The 18,727-nt window shown below is 42.1% G+C and overlaps 1 protein-coding gene across 3 annotated transcripts in view; it reads left to right on the top strand.

The window, feature by feature from the left end:
• Positions 1-18: 18 nt before the first annotated feature.
• Positions 19-18,727, top strand: part of scaper (S-phase cyclin A associated protein in the ER) — a 57,664-nt gene continuing 38,955 nt past the window's right edge. The window contains exons 1-19 of one of the 3 annotated variants that reach the window (XM_022754273.1): positions 19-250; positions 4,424-4,541; positions 5,574-5,650; positions 6,256-6,453; positions 8,908-9,008; positions 9,459-9,575; positions 10,189-10,316; positions 10,442-10,728; positions 11,239-11,589; positions 12,886-13,053; positions 13,176-13,242; positions 13,331-13,448; positions 13,820-13,931; positions 14,367-14,507; positions 14,874-15,029; positions 15,130-15,272; positions 15,417-15,498; positions 15,602-15,754; positions 16,926-17,033. In XM_022754273.1, coding sequence (XP_022609994.1) covers positions 83-250; positions 4,424-4,541; positions 5,574-5,650; positions 6,256-6,453; positions 8,908-9,008; positions 9,459-9,575; positions 10,189-10,316; positions 10,442-10,728; positions 11,239-11,589; positions 12,886-13,053; positions 13,176-13,242; positions 13,331-13,448; positions 13,820-13,931; positions 14,367-14,507; positions 14,874-15,029; positions 15,130-15,272; positions 15,417-15,498; positions 15,602-15,754; positions 16,926-17,033 — 2,793 coding nt within the window. In that variant the 5' untranslated portion in view covers positions 19-82. Of the gene's footprint in view, positions 251-1,374; positions 1,417-4,423; positions 4,542-5,573; positions 5,651-6,255; positions 6,454-8,907; positions 9,009-9,458; positions 9,576-10,188; positions 10,317-10,441; positions 10,729-11,238; positions 11,590-12,885; positions 13,054-13,175; positions 13,243-13,330; positions 13,449-13,819; positions 13,932-14,366; positions 14,508-14,873; positions 15,030-15,129; positions 15,273-15,416; positions 15,499-15,601; positions 15,755-16,925; positions 17,034-18,727 lie in introns of those variants that run through there. The other 2 variants (XM_022754274.1, XM_022754275.1) reach the window with 2 other exon arrangements.

The following is an 18,727-nucleotide window of genomic DNA, read 5'->3' as shown; positions in this document are numbered from 1 at the left end:
TTCCATCAACTCTGACAACAAGATAACTTTGTCCGCAGACTCTTATTTTTCACCCACTGAGCGCTGAACATCCGGCGGGTCGATGTCCAAAGACAACCGCCACGATGGACGACGGCGTGGCGCTGGACAGCACCGTCTCGGCCCGAGAGTTAGCCAAGGAGGGGACGGGAGGGAGAGGTCTGGTAGCAACAGCTCCGGCTCCTCGCATGGAGGAGGCAAAAGCAAGAATCCACCCTTAACCGCTTTGAAGGTAAGCAATGAGCCGTTAATTTAGTCGAGAACATTAAAATTCCGATGCAGTCTTAGCTAGCTTGAGCTAACCCACGGGATAATTGAGAGTAGGTTCACCTAGCTAACAGTCCCAGGATGAAAACAGCGTTTTTGGTGACCTTACCTTCTGTAGGTGTGATGTTGTCTGCTCTGGTGGCCTACTCAGATCGTGAAATGTTTCTCCTTTAATCCTCCTCCTCTACTACCATCACATTTATCACCATTTGATATTGTTACCAAGGGATGATAAATGGCTGTATGAGATTTGAGAGAAGATGTTGATGAATCATGGGATTTTTGTGTATAAATGTATTGTCATATAGCCATTAAAGAGTGTGACAAAAGGAGGAGTGGTATGCAGGGTAATATAAGAGGCAAGGCATCCTGCTCTCCCAGATTGTCCCAACTTCTTGCAGAGTTTGTAAGTTTGTACCATGTGCAGGCATTCAAACCATGTGTTTTGTCCCCCAGCAGCCTATGAATCATCCACTGCTGAGTCCAATCTGATCCAGAGCATCACTCTGTGTGGCTAATGCACGGCCAGGCTTGCGTTAGCACACACTGCCTCTGTGCCTGCAGCTAAACTCTCATCATTAGCAACATGGGATAGGGGGCAGAGCGGCAGGCCTGCTGTGTGCACATGACTGCGCAGTGTTGTGGCAGAAGGAGAGTGAGAGATGAGAAACAGAGAGAGTGGGGGCTCTGATGCAGAGCAGGGAGAGCAGAGGAGAGAAGCTGTAAATATAGGGAGCTGCATGCAGTCGAGAGCAGAAATGAGTGGATGGCAGATAGACAGAAGCAGGCAGTGAGGTGGGCCTAAGAAGTGGCTGCTAACTCAGCAGAGAGCTGAAGGCTCAGGCTGGATTACAGACAGAATAGTCAAAGTGAAAGACAGGACTGCCAGGCTACTGACCACTTGTCTTTCTCAGTCGCTCATGGGAGAGGAGTTGACACAGCTGGGCAAGTTGCTATAGCAGTGTGGACTACACAGTGGGAGTCTATTTTGGTCCCACCGTCAGATGACGATGTCACCTTGCACAAGTGGCAGTGTTGGTGAGGGGGAACAGGTTGCCTGAAGTGGGCTGCAAAAGTATGTCAGGGGTGGATAAGGACGAGGAACCTGCTTACAGTCTGTACTTCTATTCTGTATGTATCCTCTATTCTTTTGATTTTCTCTGTGTCTGTCCTAATGAGCTAGGTCTCACTCACTGTCTTGCTACCTACATCTGTTTGTAGACCTTGCCAAAGGGAAACCTTACACTTGCCCCTTACTCAGCACAGTCTAGAAAGTAAGTGCTCTCTGTGGTGCATGGGGAAGGATTGCCTGGCCAGAGAATATCGTAGAAGTTATGCACCACAATGTATGTTATTCTCCTACAGTGCAGTCCAGGAGACAGCTTGTTTGCAGCTGATTAGGTGGCTCAAGAGAATGTTGCTGTAAGCCTTTTTTTTCCTCAGGCTCCTGCACTCAGGTAGCCATCAGTTGTGAGTAGGTAATGTATTGTCACAACACTCATCTGTCATCTAATGGCTGCCAAGCCTAGGAAACACAGAGTAAATATTTACATTCTGTGGACAGGAGATAGTGCATTGACGTTGACCCACCTCAATAGTTCTTACTCATTTTAGCAGGACCTGTGTTGTTTGATGTTGTTTTATCTCTTTGCAGTCTTTTTCTACTTGGCAGAATAAAGCCCAGGCCACTCGACATGTAAAGAATTTTGCTTGTCAAAAGTAGGTCAGCTGGATATCCCCCTTAGGGACATTAAATAGTATCAGACCAATACATGCATGCTGTTCCTACATGTGTAACGCCTAATGAGCCATGTTCACATTATTCTGTTAGCCTTTAAGGATAGTCTGAAAAGACTGTTGTCATTTTTACATAAACGCAGGGCTAATTATCACTTGTTTTCCTCAAAACCTTTGGAAGGATGTAAACTGTATACTTCATCTTTGCAAGTGTGGTAGAGGAATAATTTTGCTGTATTTCTTGTCTGAATAGTGGTGCTAGTGAGAGACAGCCAGGAAAAGAGAGAACGGTTTGTTCCATGACTCATTTGCTATTAACAGGAGAACTGGCTCTCGATTTTTGTGTTGGTTTCAGGTAGCAATATATTTTAAGTCTGAAACCACATCTTGCAGTTGTCTAACCAAAATAGCAAAGTTTGCTCTGGATTTTTGTCAACATGAAATTAAATCATTTATGAACACTACAGAAGTGGTACAGGCCACTCTGCTGGGAGAGAGAACACAGCAAGTGGAAGATCCACAATGATAAGCCTCTAGGTATTAGCTTCTGTGTTGTTGTGTAACCAGATTGCCAGAAGTCAGAATATTTAGTGATGTAAGATTACAAAGCCAAATGATACCAAGCAGACTGTCGGGTACATTGTGTATTTTTGTCTAAGCTATTGCATAGTAAAATTGAGTTGTTATTTCTTATGTTTAGGAGATTGGATTTTGCATTCATGAGCCATTTTACCCAACTGTTATGTGAGAAAATATTTCACCATGAGATGGGGATGCAGAAGGATGCTGATGCCATGTTTCATCACAGGGCATTTTAATTTTGCATCGGTAAAGGCTGTGATGAATGACTTCCACTGCATTTATTTTGGTTCACAGTATCTGCTTCACCCGAGGTTAAAGTCAAGTTCACTGATGCATACTCAATGTGTAGGTCAACCATGATGCATGCTGGGAGCAAAGCGAGTTTAGGGCTTCAGCTTGTAGCTGTTTCTTGTCACAGTTTGTGCTTGTAGACCTCTTGCATACAGTTTACTTAATGCTTGCCGTATTGTAGCCTCAACCCCAATTCACAATCTCACAGCAAGGACTGGCCAAATAATTGAAACAGCATTTTGCAATATGCTCTTTTGTGGAATTTCACAGTGTTACCAAGTATTTCTTTTTTCATGGAGTGGATGGTTTAGATTAGGAATTGGTATTTTTTTAAGTAACTGAGTTGAAAAGATTTGAGTTGCTGTATAGCATAGCATAGGTATATCTTTCCTTTACCACAGACACGTGACAGTCCTGCTCCTTATGCCTGTATTTATGTTTGAATTATGTTTGTTAGATGTACTGTGTGCACTTTGTTGCACACTATTTTATGTCATTGTGTTAAAATGGATGTAACCATAGCAACAGTACTTATGCCTAAGGCTCTGTTACCAGTTAACACTCTAGTAAAACTATTTCGTTTAAAGAATTGTGCTGGTGATATTCTATATTTCTTTTATATTGTCATCAGATCTCATGAAAAGACTAGTGTTTGTTATTCTCTCACAACTGTCCCATGTCCTGACCCTGCATGTGGCACTCAGCCACAAGCCCTTTTGTTCCTATTGAAGACAAAAATCTTTAAAAACAGGTCATCAATATATAGTTTCATTTTGAAAAAAACAGGTAAAGTAATTTCTTTAAAAAAGCTGGACACTGTAGTTTTTTTTTTTTTTTTTTTTTTAGCAAACATTACTTAAACAGGAGTTAATGGTGTGTTTGTTGGGGACTATTACCAGCAGTAGATTTGATGCTCTAGTGAATATTCACTGCAAAAAGACAGTGTACGTGGGATTGACTCCAAATAAACTACATTAGCGAGATGGAAGAATGTACGTCAAACAGTGCAACTTTGAGGCTAATTGATTTAATAGTTTTTTTGACAGAAATGGAGCTTCATCTAAGAGCTTATTTTTTCTTTTCATTTTTTCTTTCCCCTATTTAACCCTTTGTAGTATCTAAGGTGAAAGCCTACCTTGTTCATTTGAAAATAATTAAAGCTATTGTTGTAAAAGAAAACCTGGCTGTAAAGTGGTTACCAAATGTCCTGCAAATGAAGTTTGTGTTAAACATGCACATGGCTATGTGAATCTATTTGGAGTAAAACTGATGCTGTGTAAAATGTTGATTGTGAAATGTAAAATTGGTGTCCATTATTCCACAGAGGTCTGGGCACTTAATGAATGTCAGGACACCTTGTGTTTGTCTTGCAATATATCATGTTTCTCAGAATTACCTAATATGTTATTATCCTTGTCTTTAGCAGCATATCATGATATCATCATGAAAGTCTCCTTATCCCACATTTTCACTTGGTCCCTGGACAAAATGCAAAACTGATGTGTTGAACCCTCTGTCTCTCCTGCAGGCATCTTTCCAGCGCTCCAACAGCCATGACAAAGTGCGGAAGATAGTTGCTGAAGAGGGCCGTGCTGCTCGAAACCTCATTGCCTGGAGTGTACCACTAGAGAACAAAGAGGAGGAGGGTTGGTAGCTGCATACAAACAAACTTTCTGTGCATGCTAATATGCTGTTATTATGCTGTGTTGCAGGTTTCATCATTATTGCCACATGTTAAGGATTCATGTTAACATCACAAGAGTAAAAAAGGAGCATGACTTTTTTTTTTTTACTTACTATAGGTCCTCATTGTCCATTTGCAGGTGTGTTTGCTGATTTTTGCTTTAGGTGTGTTTCACATATCTTTGGGTCAGTGGAGGATGTTTAGTCATTTATCTGGAGCATTGAAGTGACCACAGTCTTTGAACTTTCTTACAGTCAGTGCTGTTAGTTGTAATACAGTATCAGGTATAAAACAATGATCATTTCATTTCATGGCTAAACTGATAAAGGATGACAGAGAATCTCCTATGCAGGCAAAGCTTATGCCTGATGCATAGCCCCTTATGTAGAATATAAAATTCTTGGGGGCACAGATTATTGTGCTATACTGCACTGTGGTTCAGGATGTTTTGTCAATGGGTAATTATGTAATAGCCTCCATGTTGTTTGGATGGTCCATGTGATGTCATTTATCCTGTTATTTCTGAGAGAGAAAGAGAGAGAGAGAGCACTGCCAAGATGGTGACGTTCAACTTATCTGTTTGACAATGTATTTTCCCATGCTCCTTCACATTGTTGAGGCTTTTTTTTTTTTTTGAGAGTGTCTTTTAGGCCAACCTACTCAGGAACCCTCACCAGAGCTGTTCACACTCCCTCACTTTCACTGACTCTCCCTCTTCTTTGTGGGTCAGGCCAGTTATTTATTCAAGGCTTATTCAAGTTCATGCCATGAAAGCCAGAAAGATAAAAGACATAAAAGATTAAAAAGTTTTGGTCTTTCCTACTACTCCATTATTGTACATTTGTGAAATTTGAATTAATCAATGATAATCCAAAAACACATGACTGCAAATGGTTTAATAAAAGACTCTCGGAGCATGTTGACTGTTAACTTGAAGCTTAAATTGTTTATTTCACCTTTGACTGTATGTAAGCCTCTTTTTCTCTCCACATAGCAAAGTCCAAAAGCAACTCCAGTGGCAGTTCCAGGGCTCAGAGGATCAATTCTGGTCAGCAAAGGAATAAGAAACAGGTTGGTGTATCATCTGTTTCCACTAGAGGGAACTATTCACCAAGCTAACTTACTCGCTGTAGTGCATCTGCGATGGTCATGTCACTCACTGTTTTGTGTGAGTCAGTCTTGGAAAAGCTGAGTTCACATAGAAAACGGGGTCAAAACAGACCAGTACTGCAACTGTTGTTTGCTTTTCAAAAAGATGTATAACACTGCAACAAGCTACAACGAGAGTGTGAAGTGTTGGGATGTTAATACTGTATAAAGAGTGTTGCCAACAAGAATTTGTCACCAACTGCACTAATGCTATTTAACCAAATCTATTATTTTCTTTTAGTTTCCATAGTTGTTGATGCTCTGTATTTTAATATTTAATACTTCCTGACACGCTCTGGTTGAAACCACTGGGTTAATGTGTGGCATCGACATTGGTGCAAAGGGGTTGAAATCTACCTATATGTATTGTTGGTAATATAAGGTATATAATAGGTGCACCTCCTGTCTCAGCCAACAGACAAAAACTGCTGTGGCTGCTATATATGTAAACAATTAGCGATTTACATGACACTGTAATACGTTTGTCATTGTTGCCATTATGTTTGGTTCATGCTCTGTTTACACAGAATGCTGGTGTGGAAAGTAAAGGCACAGCCGGTGCCTTGTTGGACAAGGGGGCAGAAAAGAGCCCCACCAAAGCCAGACAGCCCCGCAAGGTGGACCTGCGAGCACGTTACTGGGCGTTCCTCTTCGACAACTTGCGTCGAGCTGTGGATGAGATTTACGTCACCTGTGAATCTGATCAGAGCGTTGTAGAATGCAAGGTTAGTTGTTTTTTTTTTTTTTGTTGTTTTTTTTTTACCTCAGTAGAAAGGCAAATCATTGTGGCAGCATCAATACGTTGGAGGTCTGAACTGACCAAACAGGTATTCCTTATTTGGGGAGATTAAAAGGTGATATGATTTATGAACACTAGAGGGGGACATTAAGATCAGAACGAAATTTCTCCCTCACAGGTCACATTCCTCTTGATTTCTGCTTCATGTCAGAGGCTCTCTGAAGGCTTGCTGGCGAGAGAATTATCACAGGACTCTCTCTTGGGCCTGGCTGACTGGACTAAATATCGATGACAGACTGTAAACAGAATTGTATATATGCTGTGTTTGTTGTGAGGCATTTTGCAGAAGTGTTGCTCGGCCATTTCGGCTCCTTTTTTAGTCTACATTCTGCACATGAAATCAATCGCATATTTTCATTGGTTCTCTTTTTTGTGGAATTGTTTTGTCTCGCTTTTGAGTGGCACTGTGATGTTGCTCCAGGGCACACTGGCATGATACTGCTGTTCCTGTGTTTTATTGATTTTTCTGCCATGCTGCATTATGCTGAGCATGGTTCTGGTGACGGTCTGCGGTCAGTACCGTAGCCCAGTTCCCTGTGGTGTGGTTGGCTTGCTGTCAGTGCCACAGCGCAGCTCCCTGCGGTGTGATCAGCATGTTGTCAGTTGGCCTATGTCAGACATCTGGCTGCTCATTTTTTATTTTTTTTTTTTACTCTCATACCACTGTATCGCTCTACACCCTAATGCTGTCTAATGGCCAGGGGGGCTGGGTGCTGTTCATAATCCCCCAACCCACCCAGCTTGGGTTTAATGGACACTGATAGATGATGGAGTCATCTGGAGGGGAAGCAGAGTGCTCTGATAGCCCCCAGCCACAATCCCCCAGTGTAGCTGTGGGCAATCTGCATTCTGTGCCCTGCTAACAATTTTCAACCTAAAAACAAATGCACATAAACATAACCAACATCAGCAAATCATGCCTAAATCTCTGCTAAGGCTGTGTTACTGTAATACTTTTGAATTTAGAACCTCAGTGCTGACCTAATATAATATGTTTTCCCGGTTGGATGGGAAATTGTTCCCCCAGCAGAATGATTCATGTATGCTTATTAATAACACCCACTCCTCTTTACCCCACGGTCCTCAGACCTAATTAGCTCCTATCAACTATTCCTTTATCCCATCACCTGATTTATTAGCCGTATCATCCACACCAGGCAGGAAAGGAATTCGGTGTTCCTGTTTGCTTAGAATAAGTTGAGGTTATGATTTTTTTCTTTAATTTCTATCATTTTTAAAGTGAACTGATACAGGCTATTCTAGTTTATAATTGTTTAAATAAAAACAGAAAACAATGAAAACTGTTAATTATTTACTTGAGGGCAATAACTCTGTTAACTCTGTTATGGCTGTACCTGTTCATTCTTGTTTCAGTGTCAGGACCACAGGCTTTTAGTGCCCATTCTACTTTATGGCAATGCCTCTAGAAGGTTAAACATTTTGTTATTCCTCATGAAATGTTATGTGAGGGTTGTATTTGGGTAAGTGTGCTGGTGAACATGCTGAAAGCCGCTTTATGGTGCCTTCACTCAGTGTTGGTTCTGTCAGAGGAGCAGCAAACCTCTCTTCATCTCGGCCTTCATTACCAAATGAACACCGGGCCACAACGGTGGTCTTTGCCTGTTAACCAGCTCTAATGAGCAGACCTGCTGCTGGACACATCTTTCACTGGCCTGACTTGTCTATTAACTAAAAGCACTGTGAAGCTTTACTCTCAATTACCACTCCCTTCACGCTCCCCATCAATCAGCTGTGTCCGTTTCATTAGAGCTCTGGGAAAAAGCTCCACACAGCCCACCGCCTCTGGATAACCAACTCTGTCTGTCTGTCCAAGTGCAGATAATTTGCTATTTGGAATTTGCCTTCTCTGTTATTCCTCAAACTCAAGTGTTTGTCTTTTTACAGAAACATGTGCTTTCACACTCTTGAGCATTGTCAGTTTTAAAGTCACTTGAATGGGAGATTGCCAGTTATGGTTTTAATTGAAAATAATTTGTCTTTTTCTGCACATTTTACATTTATACTTTTGCTTTGTTAAACTTATCCCAGTAGTATTTAACCTCACAGACAGGCCCTAAGTTGCAAACCCTAATAAAACTTAAAAAAAACAATCTGCTTATGTTATACAATGGTTATAAAAATATCAGTATAAACTTTATGAAAACAGGGTAATTCCCAGGTCAAGTTTTGTTATATAGTGCATTTTTTTCTGAAAATATTAAGGAACTAGTTTTGGTATCTTTCCAGTTTATGAAACTAAATTTATTTATTTTATTTTTTTTCAAATCTGCCTCTTCATTGGTCTGCACATTGTTCCATTCTTCGTGTTTGTTTATAATGTGCTGTGTAATCAGACTCCTACTGTAACTGCTGTTTTTAGGAGGTCTTGATGATGCTGAACAACTACGTGCGGGATTTCAAAGCTCTCATAGACTGGATCCAGCTTCAGGAGAAGTTGGAGAAAACAGATGCCCAGAACAGGTGATCTTTAGTTTGTCTTTCTCACTGTTTTTCTTTGTCTCTCACTTTCATTCACTCGCCATTTTGAATTGCTCCCTGAGGCCAAACTGGAAGTGCCGGTGTCTGGTCCCTGGCTTGAGTCACAAACAGAATGGATCAATAGCCTTGGCTTTAATTCAAACAGATCCATGAGTTTATTGGCTTCTCTTTAACACAGTGACCACTGCAACCGTAAATTGACTAGGAAATGAAATTCCCAGTGCTGCCTCCCAATTTGTTCATTTAAAGCATAGTGTTAATCAATAAGACAACCTGAAACTTTTCCATGCTCCATTTATTGCATAAATTGCAGCAAGTGAATCAGCCATTTAACTGATTTGCCAAACTGTGAGCCAAGCCTGTGCGTATTTGGCTACTATGAATTGTAATTAGTGTTGGTCAAGTAATTTTAGCCACTTTCACTTTGTTCAGACCCACCTCTTTAGCCTGGGAGGTGCGTAAGATGTCCCCGGGACGTCATGTGATGCCAAGCCCCTCGGCTGACAGAATGGTTCCTTCTCCAGGTGCACGTCGCACCCTCAACTTTGGGTAAGCTCTGTCTCACTGTCATCATTTCTCCTCATACCCCTGTTTGGTTCATTTTTTTCTGTCACCATTAGGTATTTGATCTGAAACTTTTATTTGATTAACATGGTATCATAAGGTATCCTGTTATTAACCAATCCATATTTGTAATGATGCTCTGTGCTTGTTTTTGAAGGGCTTAAAAAATGCAAACAATGTTATCTAGCAATACAATCATTGATCGCTGATGGTGAAGCATTTGTTTAATGCAATTTGTTGAGCCTCTCACTCTTGGGCCATAGAATCAGTGGAAGGTGTAGATGAAAGTCCCAGTTAAAGACTGCTGAAGCATCGGTTCAATATGTGCACTGCTTTGTAATCTGATGCTGCAGGAAATGGATATTGATCATGATGGAGGCCTGTTGCCCAATACAGTTCCATGCTATCTCTGAGTGGAGAGTGTGGGGGGTTCAGCAGACACTGCCTCAGACCATTGGATCTTCTTAGATAGGCAGCACAGTAGAAATTACTCAGAGACAGGATTTAATAAAGCTAAAAATCCTACCTGTCGACATGGGTTCACATTTGCTTATTCTCATGCATGATGTGTGTCTGTGCGTGTATGTGTGTTCTTCAGTGGTCCTCCACCTACACTGGTTGCAGCACGGCTCTCCCACACAGGCCCCAGTTGGGCAGACCGAGTGAAGTGCACTCACAACGCCCCTAGCTCCAATCAAACGACCATATCTCCGGTAGAAAAACCCGGTAAGAAATTCCACTCAAACCCACCCCAGATTGTAGTTAAAGAGAATGTGGTTTCTTCTGACAAAGAGAATACAGTAACACATCTACTTCTCCTCAATTTATGGAGTGCCTCATGTGTTTTCCAGGTAAAAAGGATGCTGAGGGCTGGGAGACTGTCCAACGAGGACGCACTGCCAAGCCTCGCTCTGCTGCCATAGTTGCCAAGGTCAGTCCTGTATTGGCTCATGTCACCCCAAAACAGGACAGCACCAAGGGTAACCAGTCACATCTGCCGCAACAGGAAAAGAAACAACTCCAACCTGAGTGTCCCCCGGCCAAGGACTCAAGCCATACAGACACTGAGCAGCAAGTCCCTGCAGAGTCTGACCCTCTGAAGGAGGTTGGAAGTCCAGAGAATGGGCACATGATGGAGGTACTGAGGTTCAGTACCTTGTCACGTCTTTTTCCCCATGCAGTCCCTGGGTATCAATTATTCAGGAGGAGCAGAGTAACAGTAGACCATTTTATCAGCCACATTTGTTTTTGTTTTGGGCTCCATGGTATTCATAGACACTGTCCAGACAGGCGTATCAGCTTTAAGGCGATTGATTGTACACTGACATTTCAGAGGCAAAAAAAACATTTTCACTCTCATGAAATAAATACTGTCAATGCCTCCAGACACACATGGTAAGAGTGTGTTATAGCCATTGGTTAATTTTGAAATACAAATCAGTATTTCTGATCTATCTGCTTATTTTATTTATTTTATTATAATTGGATGTTTAGGGCATGTCAGTATCAGCTTCCCTGCATGCATTTGTGTTCTCAGCTGTGTGTTGATTGGTCTGATTTTTTTGTTTTGTTTATTGCTCATGAATTGCTTGAAATATGCATGTCTTTAATTGAGTTTGCGTGTGTTTGTGTGTGACTGTCGGTGCAGCCCCCAGCAGAGAGTGTACGAGACTCGGGGCAGTGTGTCGACGCACCCTGCGAAGACGCGCCTCCCCCCATAGCAGCTCATACCCCTTCCCAAGCCCCAGAGTCCACCTCATCATCAGCCACTATCCCACCAACAGACATTACCTTATCAGTCCCAGTCCCTTCTCTGGGCCGCTCCTCATCCCCAGATCCACCCCAGACGGATGGGCTCGATGCACTGTTGGTCTTGGGGGACAGTGGGGCTGAGGGGGGCGCGTCACAGGGCATGGCCACATCTGCTCCAGGACAGGCTGAGACTCCCATGGCAGCGGTGAAACTGGAGAGTGTGCTGGACCCCACAGAGCTTTCTACTGTGAGTGCTGAGAGATGGAGGAGCAGAGAGAGGGGAGGGTGGGGGGCCAGGGATCCCCCAAGGGTCCTTCACCGCCTAAACAAAGTCAGTCTTAAGAAACCGCCAGACCAAATGTGCAGGCAAGACTGCATAGCTCTGTGTAGTGTTGTTATAGCACCGTTCACTGTGAAGAATAGCTGTGAGCTAGATGGCTTTTGTACTCAAGCAAGTGCTCCCAGGGTGTTACCCAAAAATAATCTCTCAACTTGTTTTAGTTATTTTGGCCACTTTTAAAATTCTGTGCAAAAAAAAAAGTGCTGCTAAACCTGGACTGAGTTTCCAGTTTGTATTCAACCCAGTGTCAAATCTTTGGCGAACGTTGTCTGTCTACATCGGGTATTGTCCCTATTGTTAAGCATCATGGAGTGAAACACAACATTTTGATAGGTGGTTAATGAAATCATGTGGAAAAAAACTTAAGATCAAATCTGCAGTGAAGGTTATTTGGCCTCAAATTTGTCAACAAGTTACACATATGAACTTTTTAACCTTCCCATACATACCTCATGTAAAAGACACATGCTTTCAGCATGTTCACCTGCACACTTACCCAGACACTGTTGAGAAGGGTCGTCCTTATTTACCTCCATAATTTTTTTTTTTGTAGTTCCTGCCTTGGAGTAATCTGTGTGTCATTCCCTTATTATTGCTGTGTCATGAAAATGCATAAACTCCCCAAATATTTAAAAAGTAAACAGCCAGTTTCACAAAGCAAAACCATCAGTTGCCTCCTTCCACCATCTCTTCATCCTCACAGTAAACATGCCCTGCATGAATATTGAATGCTTCCTCACTCGTGATTCTTGTGATGATTGTGTGGTACAAACTGTGATTGGGTTGATATGGTGTTCCCCTCAGTCTCTGAATTGTGCACCCAAGTTTGAATCAGACCAACTGCACAGAAACTAAAATGTATTATTACAGGTGCTAAACATTCACTCCTTATTATTATATTAATATTGCATATATATAGCATATATTTCAAATATAGCATTGGTGCAGGACTGTATATTGCATTGCATTGCATTGCATATTTTGTCACCCTAATATGCACAAAGGAGGGAGAAAAATATTAGAAACTTTCTGACACATGTTCAGAAATAATAAAAATGATAATTTTCACAAAGGTAGTATATCAGAGGACTATTGTATTGTATTTCTCTTTTTCTGGTGACTAAGTGTATGTTGGTTTGAACAAAATAATGTTATTAATTGTGAAATTTGTGTGTGAGGTGGTAACTGTGTATTTGTGTTCAGCCCCAGTCCATGGCAGAGGTCCTGGCCAAGAAAGAGGAGCTTGCTGACAGACTGGAGAAAGCCAACGAGGAGGCAATCGCCAGTGCCATTGCTGAGGAAGAGCAGCTGACCAGAGAGATTCAGGCCGAGAACAATGACCTGGAGACTGACAACGAAAGCGACTTCTCTGTAAGATTCAGTCGTTTATACTGAAAATATTTTGCACTTTTTTGTTTGGCTGCAAGTTAGAGTTTTGATTTAGATAATTTACCTTATTATATGTTGACATATAAAAATACAACTCCTTACAGGCTAGCATTGGCAACGGAGGTTGTGGATCCAATATAGATTGGAGTGACATGTTGGCTGATTATGACGGTATGTAGGTCAACATCTTAATGAACCCTGAACTTTTTTAATTACATTACATTTAAGTGTTCATTTTCTTTGCTTATCTGTCCTGTAGCCCGGGAGCCATGGCGTCAGAGTACCTCATGGGGGGACATGGTAGAAGAGGAACCTGCTCGGCCTCCTGGACATGGGATCCACATGCATGAGAAATTGTCCTCGCCGTCGCGCAAAAGGTGCAAAAACCTTTTCTATGTACAGTAGTCAGTTAAGTATATTTTTTCCATTTTTCAACTGCCTGGTTTATTTCTTGACACACAGTGACAGTATCTACACAGGGCAATCAGCTTCTCTTCTTGTTTAGTGCCTCCCTGAACAGCACCACAATCTACTCATTTCCAATCCCCTCATCTTATTTTGACAAGGATTTAACCCAGCAGCTTTAGAGTCAAAGGCCCACTTACTACGTCTGACCTCTCTTTCTTTTTAGGTTACCACCCAGAATGTCTAAGCAGGCTGTAGTGCCTATCAGAGTCTATGTCTGCCTTTCACATTGTTGATAAGGGCACAGAAAGAGATGAATGATTTGTTACCATATTTTTGACAGAACCATTGCAGAGTCAAAGAAGAAACATGAGGAGAAACAGCTGAAGGCGCAGCAGCTGAGGGACAAACTCCGGGAGGAAAAGACGCTCAAACTGCAGAAGCTCCTAGAGAGGGTGAGTAAGCCATGCCGAGTTGACGGAAAGCACCCTAAAGAAACTTCATGCAAGCTAAGACCAGCCTGGCTCACAACGAGAGGTTCTGTCAGCACACTGCCCGATAGAATCACCAAATATTATAACCGCCTCCAGTCGCATCCAGGCCAGCTGGCCGCAGACAGTCGTGAGAGAGACCTTCTGGCCAAAATCAACAGCCTTTCATGAAGTTTGTTTTTGTTCTCCAGGCCATAGCGAGATGAGTGAGTCCTAGAATAAATCAGGATTAACCACATAAATGTATGAAGTGGTGTATATTCACATTAATCCACATGGGGACACGCAAGAGAGGGTAGCAACTGATAGATCAAGAATCCATTATCTGTGTTGTCCTGGAGAATGTACTGTACATTTTACATATTTTTAACACAGTTTCTCACTCTCCACTTTCTGCAGGAGAAGGAGGTGAGGAAATGGAAGGAGGAGTTGTTGGAGCAACGTCGGAGGATGATGGAGGAAAAGCTGTTACATGCAGAGTTTAAGCGAGAGCTGCAGCTCCAGGCAATTGTGAAGAAAGCTCAAGAAGAAGAGGCCAAGGTATAGGAGGGGATCCCCTGAAAAGCTGTAACAATATGTGACAGCGCAGGAATTTTCTGAATTAAGTTGGGCATTTGCAGTCATGCTTATTTTCACTTAGTGTTACATTACATTCATGCATACACACATATGTCCCTTGAAAAGGAGTGTTTAGATCTGAGGGGTGGGGTGGGGGGGACGGGTCAGTTTGACTGATTCTACCCAAAGTATCCAATTTTTTAACACATTTCATAGGTTTCAATATTGAGGCTACAGAAAGCCAAACTGACACCCCAATCCTCTGTGTGTATATGCATTGATGTTTATGTCTATGTTTTATACCTTGTGTGCGTTTATATCCTCATCCTTTAGTATATGTCTGTACAGGTGAATGAAATTGCATTCATTAACACTCTTGAAGCCCAAAACAAGAGGCACGATGCCCTGGCCAAGTTAAATGAGTATGAGCAACGCCTTAATGAGCTGCAGGAGGAGAGGCAGAGGAGACAGGAGGAGAAGCAGGCCAGAGATGAGGCTGTGCAGGTGACACAAAAAAAACAACAATTCTCCATTCAAACTTAATTTTTTCACAAATAGTTTTAACATTGCGTTGTATCCCCATTCTCTTCTACTCCCTCTGCAGGAGCGTAAACGGGTCCTGGAAGCGGAACGACAGGCACGAGTAGAAGAGCTGCTGATGCGGAGGAAGGAGCAGGAGGCTCGCATTGAACAGCAGAGGCAGGAAAAAGAGAAAGCTAGAGAAGATGCAGCACGGGAAAGGGCCAGGTTTGTAGTCCCAAATCTCAGGTTCATGGTTCTTCAGGTGGCTGCACCTATCCTCATTTGTTTTCAACAGTAATTTAGATCAGTGAAAAATGTATGTTTAGATGCACCGTGGTTTTACACTGCTTTTATATGTTCTATCTGAAGAGATCGAGAGGAACGTCTGGCTGCTCTTAGTGCTGCTCAACAGGAGGCCATGGAAGAGCTACAGAAGAAAATTCAGATGAAGGTAAGTTTATACCTTATACCTTATACCATCTCATTTCTCTAGCGAACACCATACAGGAATCCTCATTTCCCATATGACCCCTGGTTTCTGGTTTCTTCCATAGCATGATGAGAGCAGCCGTAGGCATATGGAGCAAATTGAGCAGAGGAAGGAGAAAGCTGCTGAGCTTAGCAGTGGTCGACATGCTAACACAGACTACGCCCCCAAACTGACACCATATGAGCGCAAGAAACACTGCTCCCTGTGCAGCGTTGTGGTACGTATAGTTTTATTCTAACAGCTTCAGGACTTATTGATGCTCATTGCTGTCCTTGACTTGTACACACTATGTTGAATCTGACAGCACAACTTCCATATCTTCTGTTATTGTACAGAAATCCTCATTACTTTCAAATAAGCTTGAATTGAACCCTTCAGTTAATTATTGTACTATCCTAAATTAATATATGTGTGTCTTTGGTATACTTGTATCTGAGGAAAAGAAAAAGACATTTACTACTTTGGGCATCTCCTGTGTTATTTGGCAGGCTGTATATACATAAAAATGCTGATAGGAAGGTGATTCAGAGGTTTTTTGGAAGAGGGCACATTTAAATGAGGATTTAACTGCATTGATTAATCAGGGACTCTTAAAACAGAGATTTATGACTGGGTGTGATTATGCTTTTTCAAGTGTCAGGCAACAAATCCAACACACAGACGCATTTATCTCTGATGGACCCGCTGCCACGGTAACAAGGGTGGGACACCTTGAGTCTTCAAACCAGCATCAGATAAAGAGGGGGTTCCGGGGGTGAATGGGGAAATCTTGTTAAAACGTTAGATGACCTTGGCCAGCATCTGACACCAGAGATCATGGATGGGTCAGCGGAAAGCACTTTATTTAATGACATTAAACACAAACCGTTCTAAATGGGCTTATTTCCAGAGATGGGGGAGCAACCCAGCCTCTTGTTGTGACCATTTCTCAGAACTGCACTACATTTATTTATCTGTGATGTCTACTGCACTGTAGGGCAAGCATATTGAAAACATTTTGTAAAGAATTTTTGGATTTTTTTTTCTTTAAATGTTAAACTTGTTTTTTAAGTTATAAAATCCCAGAAGAGAGTTACTGAGGTCAGTGGTTTCTCCAGCTAGACTCTACTTTGCTGTAGACTGGTTATAAAAAAAAATAAAAAGATTATACAATAAAATACAACCATAAAGTCATCTTTTCCATGTCACGCATAATATGGCATATGTAACAAATCACATGTCCTCTCCTTAGTCTTTGGTTTAAACGAAGAGGAAGGTCATGTCTCATTGAAAAGCCCCTGTTGTATTTCGTTTCACCGGCACCCCATGGGACTCTGTTGACCCTTTCCTGCCTTCGCCTCCATTGTGTCCGCAGCAGTGACCTCTGACCACTGTGTTTGTATTTGCAGATCACCTCAGAGGTGCACCTGTTCAGCCACACCAAGGGCAAAAGGCACCAACAGGCTGTGCGAGACAGTAGCAGCATCCAGGGACGGGAGCTCTCCGATGAGGAAGTGGTGCGTATCCCCCACACCCTGCCAGGAACAAACATCCACTCATCCCGTCAAAGAATACTGCTCTACTGCTGCTTGTGTCGTGTAAAAAGACAAAGAGACACAGCAGTTGTCTTTTATGACGTGGTCATTATTATTGTTTATGCGTCCCCTTATGCATTTCCATGGCTCTGTTGTTGGCTTTGTGAGATTATAAATGGGCCTTGAAATGTACACAGTTAGGGTTCACTGCTTCAGTGGAGGGGTGACATCACCCCCTTGTCTCCAGGCTGTTTTTGTCATGGAGCGCTTTCCATGGGAAGGCAGCTCGTTAATGCAAGGTAACCTCTCAGGCTGCAATATGAGATTGGCTTTTCAGCAGCGCTCATTGTGAGGCTGACAACTGTTGGTGCTATACGCAGCACCTTTGGCCCCAGCAGCTCCTTCATTCAAAGCTTTTTTCAGTGGGAAATAATTGATAACCCCTCTTACCTTCCCTCTAAATCACTTCCTTCCCACATGCAGGTCATTTTTTTCAGTTGACAGTATGACAAACAAGGCATTGGGGAGAAGCACTTCACCAATATAGCACTATAAACAGTTCATATATGAGCAGTACTTCATGTACATTTGCAAAATGTCTCCTTCAGTATGATATAGTTTTACCAATAACCATAATATTGAGACTTTCCTGATTCCCACATTGCATCTCACTTGCTGAACCTCACTAGTCATCCTCGTCCTATCCCACATCTGGATAAACCTAAATGTCATACTTGACAGTTTTGGATTATTGTTGGGTTGTAGTATCTCTTATAGATACTTTTTCTTATTGTATGTGAAACTAATCAAGTTGTCCAATAGGTTTATGTCTAGAGACTTTGTTTAGATTGACTTATGTGCCCACCTGTTATTTATATCAAAGTTAATTTCGGTGCTCACGGTTTCATTCATGCTACTGCCAACAATTTTACAGACTGTAGCTCTATAACTCTTTGTGCAATGAAAGATTTTTAATTAAAATGAAGATGGTTGGCTCAACTGAGCAGAGGTCACTTCATAGTTTTTTCTGTGGAAGCAGGCAGCAAATGCCCCTCTCCTTCATATTTAGTCATTTTCTCTCATTCTGGAAGACTTGTGAATTAAATTGAAAATGCGATGATTATCAACAGGGCAGAACACATGGGAATGCAATCCCTCTTTTCACTCGCTGTCAGTTCTGGTTTAATATGATGTAGGTAAGACGCCAGGCTTCTGACTTCAGGACTTCTTGATCACTTTTGGACATGACGGCTTAAAAGAACTGGTGGTTTCTGTCATGGAAGGCTGTCGTCTTTTCTGCTTATCTGTGGTGCTTGGCAAGCACAGCCAGTAGAGGGATCACCAGGCTGCAGGGTATCAGAGCTGACTTCTCAAATGCACTGAATAGTCCTAAAGGTCTTGTCGTTGAAGCTCTGCTGATGACAAATTGAGAACCTTGATGAAATATCCAGACAGTCAGCTGAAGCGAGCCTCTCCCTCCCCACACTGTTTTGAGATGTGACTGTCATCTCGCTATAGCAACAAAGCTGCTGTTAAGAGAGAGAGAGCCAATGTTTTCAGTTGGTCTTTGTCTGATTTTCCCCCTCCTTAAATGTCACTGATAGCATGCAGTTTAATACAGAAAATGTCATGCAAACCACTGTAGTGATGGTAATTCAATCCTGTATCAAAGTATC

The sequence above is a fragment of the Seriola dumerili genome, unplaced genomic scaffold (genome assembly GCF_002260705.1).
Source record: "Seriola dumerili isolate Sdu_G_001 unplaced genomic scaffold, Sdu_1.0 BDQW01000219.1, whole genome shotgun sequence".
In the NCBI taxonomy this organism is placed as follows: Eukaryota; Metazoa; Chordata; class Actinopteri; order Carangiformes; family Carangidae; genus Seriola; species Seriola dumerili.
This window is presented reverse-complemented; position numbering and strand designations above follow the sequence as displayed.